Raw genomic sequence first — 11,836 nt, forward strand, 5'->3', positions numbered from 1 at the left:
CCGCGAAGGCCCTCCCTGGCCCCAGGCAGGCAGGGGTGGGGAGAGGCAGGGAGGAAGCAACTTACCCTCCCTCTTCTCCTGCCTCCTCCTGGCTGAATGAGGGCCGGAAGCGGGGCGGCCGGAAGCGGGGGGCGGGGCTTCGTCATGTGCCCCGCCCCGCGTACCTCACCCGGGGGAACTGCAATCCCCCGCGATCCCCCCCCCCGAAATGATCTCTGGATGTATCTGCTAGTACACTACTGTCTCTTAGGGCCAAAGTAGATGTGAAGGGGTCCTTGTGGTGGTCACAAGGATGACAGTGGCACTGAAAGATTGGATTTTGAGAGCCAAGGTGGTGTAGATGTTAAGATTGTCGGACTACTATCTGGGAGGCTCAGGTTCGGAACTCCAGTCTGGCATGGAAGTTTGCAGGGTGACCTGGGGCCAGTCACACTCTCTCTACGTAGCCTACTTCACTAGGTTGTTGTGAGGATAAAATGGAGGAGAGGGGAACTGTCACAGCTCAGGTGGGGGTGTCACCTGAGGCTGCCACCACCCTGGATTTAGGATCCCTTGAGAAGGCCCAGAGCACCCTCCCAAGACCTTCAGACCTCCCTTTTGGTCGAATAATAGGAGTGAGGACCAGGCAGAGTACAACAAGGAAAAGGTTTATTTTATATGAGGTCAAACAACAAGGTGCAGAATAACAGTAAGTGGGTGAAAAGTAATCAAATGCCCTTACGCGTCTAAATATATACTGTCTCTAGCTCACTATTCCAAGTAACACTAGACTACTCACCCTTCCCTCAGGATGAGGGTTTCTTCCCTGCAGCAGCCTTCCTTCTGGCTCTGCCCTCTGGGAAGAAGAACAACAGCTTTTCCTGTTGCTCCAGATCTTTTATTCCAAGCCCTCCTCTTTTCCTATTGGTCAATTTTGGCTCCAAAACCTCTCAGGGGCTTCTGGGAGTTGTAGGCCCAGCCTCACCTACTGCTAGCCAGGGTCCCTGGGCATAGTAGGCCTCTGGTGGCACAACCCAGATCATGACAGGAATGAAGCCACTTTGGGCCCCCATGGGGAGGAGAAAGGTGGAGTATAAATGAATTAAACAAACACAATTTAAAAATGCTATGAAGGCCCATAGCGTGGCTGAATGAGGCACCCACACACACATCCCTCATCAGGTCCTGGAATGGTTGACAAGTGACGCACAATGACAGTACGAGAGCGCCTCAGCCCACCATGTTGTGGGGCCCTCGTGGCATTTTAAAACGGCGGCCCTGTCCTTGTGGCTGCCATGAGGACCCCGTTGCATCTAGTTTGGCCCCTGGAAAAGAGAAAAACAAAAATAACCTTACTCAGGACAACTGTTTGCCCCAAAATACACTCCCTCCCGCCTCCGGAAGCCATATTTTTAAAAAAAATTATTAATATATTTTTTGATTTTCATACTCATTACTTCGTTTGTATACATACGTCTCAGAGTCAATTATCCATTCTCTAACCATTTATACATTCCCGACCATCGTTTTACCTAAAATTATTCATTTTTCCCTTGTAACATTAAACTCAATTTATCAATTTCAGCTACCCCCATCAGTTTCTCTATTATTTCATCCTGTTTGGGGATGCTATCTTGCTTCCAGTATTTCGCCCATTGTATCCTAGCTGTTGTTATTATATATAATATTATTTTTCATTATGATTAAGGTGATCTGGAAGAATGTTTAGGAATATTTCTGGCACTAAATCCAGTTTCACTTTAACTATTTCCAGTATTATTTTCTGAAAAGATATCCAATATTTTTGTATTTTCGTACATCACCACCACATATGGTAAAATGTTCCAACACTTGTTTTACATTTCCAATAAATGTTCGAGCAGTTTGCTTAACATTTTGCTATTCTTTCTGGTGGCCAATACCATCTGTGAAACATTTTGAAAACATTTTCTTTAAAGCTAGTCGCCCTCATAACTTTAATACATTTCCAGACCTTTAGCCATTTATCAGGTTGAATTATGTAACCTATATCTCTTGTCCATGCAGCTATATTGTTCTTCGTTATATCGTCTTTCATATATTCTTCCAGTAAAATTTTATATAATTTCTGGATCATTTTATCATTTGAAGAGAGCCAAATTTTGTCTAGCTCGTTCTTGTCCTCATAGAAGCCTATTTTTAGATCTTTTTGGTACCTAGATTTTAGCTGTATCTGTTCCCACCAAGACAATTTTAGATTGTATTGTGCTTGTAGTTCTGCTTCTGGTTTTAAGTTATTTGACGAATCTAGCAGCCTTTCATATGATTCTTTATTATAGTTAGTTAAGAGTGTTGGTTTTACAAAAGCCTCCAAGGGTGAGAGGCCCATTTTGGTATCTTTGTATAGAATTTCTCTTTCATCAGTTTCCACACATTAAGTAATGCCGCTCTTGTAATGTGATTTTTAAAATGGTGATGAGATATGTCTTTATCGTACCAAATGTAGGCGTGCCAGCCCATGGCTAGATCATACCCTTCTAATTTTAAACATCTTTCATCTTGTAGGTTAATCCAGTCCTTCATCCATCCTAGACTTGCCGCTTGATAATACAGCTTCCAATTTGGTAGGCCAAATACACCTCTATCTTTTCTATCTTGCAGCGATTTTAATTTTATTCTTGATCTTTTAGCATTCCATACAAATTTCCTCATTATCTTCTCCAAGTCTGTAAAGTTATGTTTTTGAATTTGTGGTTTCTCGCCCCTCTCTCTAAACTCTAGCCGTCGGTGTCCACAATGTTACTGGGTCTCCTCCTCATCTGCGTGGGCTGGCACACCATGCCGGGGGGCGCAGAGGTGGTGACCTCTTTCGAAGAAACTTGCCCCCGTTTTTTCTTCAGGGAAACCCCTCCAAGAATCGGACTCACACCCGCACACCTGGTTCGAATCTGCCAGCGTTACAGAAATCAGTACCGTTACGCCACGATGTACGACAGGCCAAATTACATCCCCCTCTACTCGGCCTACATCTACAACCCCGGGAAGGCAAAGAGGCCCCAGAACTGGATGGTGGAACCCCAGGTAAGACCGGGGGGAGTGGTTTGAAGCCTTGGCACACCTCTAGCCTTTCCCCGCCCTGAGCTAGGGTTGCCAGCCTCCAGCTGACGCCTGGAGATCTCCTGCTATTACAATTGATCTCCAGACGATCAAGATCAGTCCCCCCTGGAGAAAATGGCTGCTTTGGAAGGTGGACTCTATGGCATTCTGCTCTATTGAAGTCCCTCCCCTCCCCTAACCTCACTCTCCTTAGGCCCCACCCTCCAAATCTCCAGGTATTTGTCAACCTGGAGCTGGGAACCTTAGAAGACAGGTGGAAGGGGCCTGAACCATCGGGGCAAACGGTCACTTTTCTCTGCCATCCTAGGAAGGCGAAAAAATACCTGGCTATTTTGTGTGCATGTGCAGTACATGCTCCCTGCCCCAAGCCACTTACAATTAGGCTTGCCAGTCTCCAGGTGGAGGCTGGAGATTTCCTGGAATTGCAGCTGGTCTCCAGGTTATAGGGATCAGTTCCCCTGGAGAAAACCGCTGAGTGGGTGACAGCGAGGGAAATGAAGTTCAATACTGGTAAGTGATCTGGAACAAGGGGTGAGTGACCGAGTCTGCAGATGACACCAAATTATTCACCCGTGGTGAAAACCAAGGGTGACTGTGAAGAGCTCCAAGAGGACCTCCACAGACTGGGTGAGTGGGCGACAACTCTTTCTGTGCATAACCTGCCTCATGGGTTGTTGTGAATAGAAACAGAGCGAGCTGTGTATGCAACAAATATTTTCTTTCTTTACTTATTTATTTACCTCATTTATACCTCATGTTTCTCCCCTGTGGGGACCCAAAATGGCTTCCTTGACTCTCCTCTGCTCCATTTTTATCCTCATAACAACCCTGTGAGGTATGTTAGGCTGAGAGTGTGTGACTGACCCAAGGACACCCAGCGAGCTCCCATGGCAGATAAAATTAATACCATTGAAGGCACAGTGCCCGTGAAGGAACTTCTCTGTTTTTGGCCACTCTTTGGGCTTTTCCGCACTCTCATTTTCCTTTCTTGTGAGTTCCTGTTGTTTCGGGGTGGGTGGGTGTTTCTGTTCTCCATGTGTTTTGCTCCCTCTAGTGGTTGATTTAATATTACATTGGTTTATGTCCAGCATATCTCCCTGCAGATTTAAATTGCAGGTATTTATGCTAGACGTAAACCAATGTAATATCGAATCTACCACTAGAGGGAGCAACAGAACAGAAAAAAAAATCCCCTGAAGTCCCAGGAACTCACATGCAAGGAAAATTAGAACGCAGAAAAGCTCTTACTCTCCATTGTCACTTTAACTCTGGCTTTCTGTGACTCTCCTGTCTTTCAAAGCTCGTTCATTTATCATTGCAACCTGAAATGACTTCGGAAAAGGACCTCCTGAAAAAACACATCACAAGGGCCGAGCTTAGGGAAAGTCAGGCCGTCCTGCAAGATTACAAGAACCTGATTGATTACAACAGGGGCCACCTGAACCCCAACAGTCACCAGTCCGACCCGGATGCCAAGAAGTCCACCTTCACCTTGACCAACATCGTGCCTCAATATGCCAAGCTCAACAGCATCTCCTGGAAGAAGTACGAGCAACAGACGATGCAGAGCAGCAGCCAAGGGTGCAAGGAAACCTTCGCTGTCGTGGGCGCGGTGCCAGGGAACAACTACGTAGCCGGCGGGAGGGTGAACAAGCCCAGCCACCTCTGGTCTGCAGCCTGCTGTTACATAGACAACAACCACATAAGGTCCTGGGCCATCATCGCCAGAAACGATGAGGATGTGGTAGAACATCTCACACTGGGGCAGCTGGAGGAGAAACTGGCTGAGCTGTATCAGCAGAACGGCATCTCCCTGTTTCACAGCGACTGTCCCCGGCACTAAGACATTGGCTGCATCTGTCAAGTGGTAATGGGCTCCATATAGAGTCGCCAACCTCCAGGTGGCACCTGGAGATCGCCCACTATTACAGTTGCTCTCCAGACAACCAAGGTCAGATCCATTGGGGAAAATGGCTGCTCTGACGGGTGGACTCTACGGAGTTATACCCAGCTGAGTTCCCTCCTCCCCCCGTACCCTGCGGCCTCCGCAGGCTCCACTAAAAAAACCTCCAGGTATCTCCCAACCCAGAGCTGGCAACCCTAGCTCCGTCCCGGAGCCTACATTAAACTGATTCGGCAATCTCCTGTTCCCACCCCATTCCCTTCAAAGATCTCAGACTGAAGTAAAAACCCCAAATCTAGAAATGTATTTATTTATTTATTTAACCTTCAATTTAATATCCCGCTCGAATCCCTTGGTAGGGGTCTCTGAGCGGCTTACAGGTTTGGTGGTGCTAGTCACCATTTTCCCTAACTAGGGCCACAGTGTATACGGGGATGGGACAGCCTACCGGCACTCCCCTATGGTGGTGGTTGTTGTCGTTGTCGTTTCTTTTATCGGAATAGGGTTGGTTAATGTCCCTGCTCTGGATCTAGGATTACCAACACTGGGTTGGGAAATTCCTGGAGATTTGGGGGGTGGAGCCTGGGATGGGCAAAGTTTGGGGATGGGAGGGACCTCAGATGGGTACAGCACCACAGACCCCGCCCTCCAAAGCAGCCATTTTCTCCAGGAGAACTGATCTCTGTCATCCGGAAATCAGTTGTAATTCTAGATCTCTAGGCCCCACTTGGAGGCTTAGCAACAAACACACAGGAAACATGGCAAGGTTGAGTAAAACGTGGGAAATACTGTGTAACAAAAACAAAGCACACAATTCTAATATACTACTGTAACTTCATTAAGTAAATCATATACTTATCATCTATCTATCTATCTATCTATCTATCTATCTATCTATCTATCTATCTATCTATCTATCATCTATATATATATAAAAGAAAGTCCCCTCACCATAAAATCAACGCCCAGGCCAAACCGCTGGACCTAGAGATACCAAATTCGGGGAGAGCGCTCCTACCATGGCGTAGGTGCTCGCTAAGAAGGGATTTTTAGAAATTCAACCCCTAACTGGGTCAAAAGGGGGGAAATGTGCTTCCCCCATTGATTCCTATGTGGCTCCCAGGCAGGTGACTCCCTGCACGCCCCACTCTCTGGTCAGCTGCAGGGCTCAGTGTTCTGAGGTTAAAAAAAACAGTTACAGGGGACTGCACAGAGCTAATGACAGTTGAGGAAATCAGGAGTGGCCAACTGCCTGTGAGGTGAAGCAAAGCTGCTGGCCCAGCCTCTCTGATGGCTTCCAACACACTCCCCCCACCTCCTACACCTAACAGGTGCTTATCTGTCAGGTGCAGCCCCACCCCCACTGTGGCTTCTAATACTCCTCCCCCTCCTACACTGGACAGGCAACTGCCTGTCAGGTGTAGGAGAGGAGGTGGGATGGCTTCCAACACACTCCCTCCACCTCTTACACCTAACAGGCAGTTGTCTGTCAGGTGCAACCCCACCTCCACCGTGGCTTCTAATACTTCTCCCCCTCCCCCTCCTACACTGGACAGGCAGCTGTCAGTGTAGGAGAGGAGGTGGAATGGCTTCCAATACACTCCCCCGAACTCCTACACCTAACAGGCGATTGTCTGTCAGGTGCAGCAGTGGTTGCAGGGTGCTTAAAGCCATGAGGGAGCCTGCCCCAGCAGTAACACCTTAGTGATCCTGCCAGCGCTGCCTCCACAGTAGCTTCTAATACTCCTCCCCCCTCCCCATCCTACACTGGACAGGCAGCTACCTGTCAGGTGTAGGAGAGGAGGTGGGATGTTTACAGCCACCGGGGAGGTTTGCTCAGCAGGATTGCCTTAGCACTGCTGCTGGCCCAGCCTCCCTGATGCCTTTGAATACAATCCCCCCCAACACCAGACAGGCTGGTGTCTGTCAAGTGTAGGAGCCGGGCCAGGGTATGAATGTTTATGGGGAGATAGTAAAGGACATTTCTAGGAGCCATTTCGATGCGTGCCTCCCTCATGAATCTGAAGAAATGTCCACCACATCACCACTCCCTCACACCAACTCCCCCTCACACCTCTTACCTCTTACTGCCCCCAAGAAAGTTCCTGGCAAACATCGAGCCAGATAAACCAACGCTACATGGAGGAGGCAACTTAGGAATGTGGCAAAGATATTTGCACATAGTACTCCTGCAGTCCACTGAGCTGCACAGGCCAAGTACCAGCGAGACCACCCTGAGGTGCTCAGAACAACACAGTCTCCATATGAGGAAAACAATCCAGGAACACAAGTAGAGAGGCCATCACTTTAGTGGAAGGTAGCAGGAGTTGACTTAAGAAGAAGAGATTGGATTTATACCTCACCCTTCACTTGGGAGTCTCAGAGCGGCTTACAAACTCCTTCCCCTTCCCCTCCCCACAACAGACACCCTGTGAGGTGGGTGGGGCTGAGAGAACTCTGACAGAAACTGCTCTTTTTCAAGGACAGCTGTGTCAGAGCTTGTGACTGACCCAAGGTCACATCAGCAGGTGCAAGTGGAGGAGTGGGGGAATCAAACCCGGTCCTCCCAGATTAGAGTCCGCGCACTTAACCACTGCACCAAACTGGCTCTCAACTGCTTCTTAAATGAGCAGCTCTATGTTGCCTGCTCCGGGCGACGTGCACGTCGCATGCTTTGGGGCTGGGGTTCCACCCGGGGCCCGAGCCGCCGCTGGCAGGTAACGGGTCTCTGGGGCGGGGGTTTTCCCGCCCCCCGGGGGGACTTGGCAAGCCTAATTTACAGCCTTTGCTCACTGCATACATAATCGGATTAACTGACCTACTGTGAAAATGTAATTATGACTGCTACCCATGTAGTGCTGTTAAGCTTGAAACTTCTGCTCTTGCACTTTTCTTGAATATTGCTTCAGCACTTCAGGACAGCTAATATTGAATAGTTATGGTGTTTTTGATCAATGATTTTAATTGTATTTATATACGTACTTTTATTTAAGCCACCCTGAGCCTGCCTCGGTGGAGAGGGCGGGGTATAAATCGAATGAATGAATAAATAAATAAATATGAATATAACCATTGACCTAGGTCTACAATCTGCAGCTTGAAAGATATAGCCCTGCAAGGGCCGCCAAGCACCAAGGTCCTGTTGCCCACTAAAGTTTGGAGTGGCAGCATTTGTTTTTAAAAACGCAGCCTTGTGTACTTAGAATCATAGAATCATAAGAGTTGGAAGGGACCTCCAGGGTCATCTAGTCCAACCCCTGCACAAGGCAGGAAATTCACAAATACTTAAGTTCTTACCAGAAGTGACAAAGGATAGTTCCAAGAAGCACTGGAAGCTTTTTGGTTTTACCATAGAGTTTCCGGCGATTCCTAGAGATCCCCTTTGTCACTTCCAGTAAGAACTTACAGCAAGTACATAAGGCCGCATTTTCTAAAATAAAATTCTCCAGCCACACTACACCACTACACCACACCTCCGGTTCCCTTTCCCCCTTTCCTGCGATAACGATATAATTGCTACAATAATACCAGTTAAATTAAATGTAACCCTTCCTTTACTAATTAACTTTCACATACAGAGTTTTCTAATTACCTTAAACAAAGTAACGAACCCAGAAAATCATAAAGTTGGAAGGGACCTCCAGGGTCATCTAGTCCAACCCGCTGCACAATGCAGGGAATTCACAAATACCTTCCCCCCCACATACCCCCAGTATCCTCTGTTCCACGCCCAGAAGATGACCAAAAACCTCCAGGATCCCCGGCCAAACTGCCATGGAGAAAATTTGCTTCCTGACCCCAAAGTGGCATATAGCTTCAGCTTCAGTGCTTCAGTGCTTGGTGTGGGACTGACTTGTTGAACTCGCTGGATTTGTGAATATTATGTTCCTGTATTCTCTTCTGAAGAAGCGGTTTGCAAAATGATTTCCAAGTTGACATTATTGTTAAAGGAAGAAAGGAAGGAGCCATCATATCTTCTTGATAAGAATCACACACATAAGCACTTCATTTCTACAAACTTCATTTCATTTCTACAACTTTATTTCATGTTTCCTGTTATGGTTTATGACCATAGAGTTTTCCTTTGTATGGCCGTGGCCCCGCCCCCAGCGTGCCTGGCGTCATAGCGTCACTTCCTGGTGACGCGCACGCCGGGGCGGGGTTCCCCCTGGGGCCCGATTCTCCGGCGTCGGGGAACGGGCCTCTGAGGCAGGGGTTTCCCCGCCCCTGGGGCGACTTGGCAGCCCTATATTGCCCTATGGTTTCGGCTCCATCATGACTGTGGCTTCTCTCCATCTCAAATGGATGTGCTTAAAAGCACTTTAAGACCCCCCTCAAGTGCTAATCGGAGGCTTATCTGCTCTTTTTACCTTCTGACAGCACATAGAGGAATGTAAGAAAAGTTAGAGAAAGATCCCTTCTACATACATACATATATTCTACAAACTAAACACCCAGTCTTTACAGTTTTTTGTCTATTTTGTCTATTTTTGCTTGCTTGTTTAAACCAAAAGCTGGGCAAAACTGAAAGCTGAGAAAATCCTTTTCTTTGAATGTAAAGAGAAGTTTATAGCTTGTTGGCTTGTTGCCTTAAGTAATTTATTGCCTTGTGTAAAGCTAATGGGTGCCAGCAAATGCCGGGTGTGCTAGAGAAGAGGGAGGGAAACAACAACATTCCCGGCCAGCAAGCAGAAAAAAATAGCAGATTTTTTCGTACCACTTTGAAAGAAGCATCACACCAACACACCAGTATAAAGAAAGACGGCGTCAAGACTGCTTTAAAAATGAAAATGCAAATTCGGCCATTGTCTTGCCGCTTGTGTATGTGGATCGGCACAGCAGCACTTGAACGTCAACTGAAATGTTACTCCGTAAGAATAAGCTGTTGATTCCCTGGTGGTCAAAGCAAGCATAATGACTGATAGAGGGGGCGAGGGGGGGGGATTTAAACCTACTAGATAGCCAGATAGGGAACTCTCAAGTACCTGGTTCTCCAAGAGAGGAGCTTCCGGAGGGTGACCTCCCTTGGGAGGTTTCATGTTTCATTCACTGCCCGATTTTATGTCTTAGTACAAGCATTGTTTTAAAGGGTTTTTTTGTTTGTGTAGGATTAGGTTAGGGTTAGTTCACTTGGGTTTTCCAAAAAGATTTAGTTATTAAAGGCCATGATCACACACACTCAAATCATCCACTTTCAACCCACTTTTACAGAGGAATGTCACAGAGGAAAATGTAACCCTTCCTTTACTAATTAACTTTCACATACAGAGTCACTAAATGTAACCCTTCGTTTACTAATTAACTTTCACATGCAGAGTTTTCTAATTACCTTAAACAAAGTAACGAACCCAGAAAATCATAAAGTTGGAAGGGGCCTCCAGGGTCATCTAGTCCAACCCCCTGCACAATGCAGGGAATTCACAAATACCTTCCCCCCCACATACCCCCAGTAACCTCTGTTCCACACTGCCCTGGAGAAAATTTGCTTCCTGACCCCAAAGTGGCATATTGCTTCAGCTTCAGTGCTTCAGTGCTTGGTGCGAGACTGACTTGTTGAACTCTCTGGATTTGTGAATATTATGTTCCTGTATTCTCTTCTGAAGAAGCAGTTTGCAAAACGATTTCCAAGTTGGCGTTATTGTTAAAGGAAGAAAGGGAGGAGCAATAATATCTTCCTGATAAGAATTACACACACAAGCACTTCATTTCTACAGACTTTATTTCATTTCCACAACTGTATTTCATGTTCACTGTTATGGTTTGCTTTGATATGGATTTGGACTTTTACCTGCAATATGCGCTTTGAATGCAGATATTGTCTCTGAATGCTGTAAAGTTGTGACTTCATTATTGTTAATGTGCTTTCATTTACACACACATTTTGCCTACTTGCTTTCATTATTCTCCATGGTATTTTTGTTTGTTGTGTACAGCTCCTCGAGGCTACAGATTTGGGGAAATAGATTTTTTTTTTAGAGGGTGAAATGATGTTTATTTTTAAAAACCTCTCAACGTAGAATACAATTTGTTATAAATTACACGTATCTTCCAGATTACAAATACATACACATATTCTAGTAATTTAACCCCCTAACAGATTTGGGGGATGTCAACGCTTTGCTGCGCACCCTGAACTTAGAAACGGTAAATGTCACAGAGGAAAAGGCACAGCAGGATCAAACAGCCTCAAAACAGCCTTTGACACGATGGAGCCGACTCCTGGCGAAATAGCTCGACTGACATCGGTGGAACCTGCATTGGTATTTTCCACTGCTTCGGCTACACTGTCGCTCCATCTCCAAAAAAGATGTCCACATCTCTTTAGGTTTCGCTCTCCTACTGCACTGTTCTAATTTCTCCTGTCTGCGTTATTTCATTGCCCTATGGTTCCGGCTCCGCCGTGATTGTGGCTTCTCTCCGGATCAAATTGATGTGCTTAAAAGCACTCTAAGCCCCCCCCAAGTGCTAATCGGAGGCTTATCTACTCTGTTTACCTTCTGACAGCACATAGAGGAAATTAAGAAACTTTTCCCTTGCTTGACAAGCTAAGAGTGAATGGTTTTATCTTGTTTTGTGATTTTTATATTGCCTGAAAAGTTAGAGAAAGATCCTTCCTACATACATACATACCTACATACATACATACATACATTCTGCAAACTAAACACCCAGTCTTTACAGTTTTTTGGTTATTTTTGACCCCTGCCACACAGCAGGGAAAAGACGGGGCGAAGCGCGGCTTTTAAAAGCCGCGCCAAAAAAGAAACGCCCCAGCGGGATCCCACGGAAGGGAGGAAGATACGACTCGGAGGGGGAGGCTGCCGTACTGCGCATGCTCGAGCATGCGCAGTACGGCAG

At 46.5% G+C, this 11,836-nt stretch overlaps 1 protein-coding gene across 1 annotated transcript; it reads left to right on the forward strand.

Moving 5' to 3' along the window:
- Window positions 1–2,744: 2,744 nt before the first annotated feature.
- On the forward strand, window positions 2,745–4,918 carry LOC107121716 (endonuclease domain-containing 1 protein-like). Its single transcript, XM_015424692.1, has 2 exons — window positions 2,745–3,039; window positions 4,376–4,918. The coding sequence occupies exons 1-2, from the start codon at window positions 2,755–2,757 to the stop codon at window positions 4,916–4,918; spliced, it is 828 nt and encodes a 275-aa protein (XP_015280178.1). The 5' UTR covers window positions 2,745–2,754.
- Window positions 4,919–11,836: the final 6,918 nt, after the last annotated feature.

This window comes from Gekko japonicus, unplaced genomic scaffold, assembly GCF_001447785.1.
Source record: "Gekko japonicus isolate JY-2015 unplaced genomic scaffold, Gekko_japonicus_V1.1 scaffold2865, whole genome shotgun sequence".
NCBI lineage: Eukaryota > Metazoa > Chordata > Lepidosauria > Squamata > Gekkonidae > Gekko > Gekko japonicus.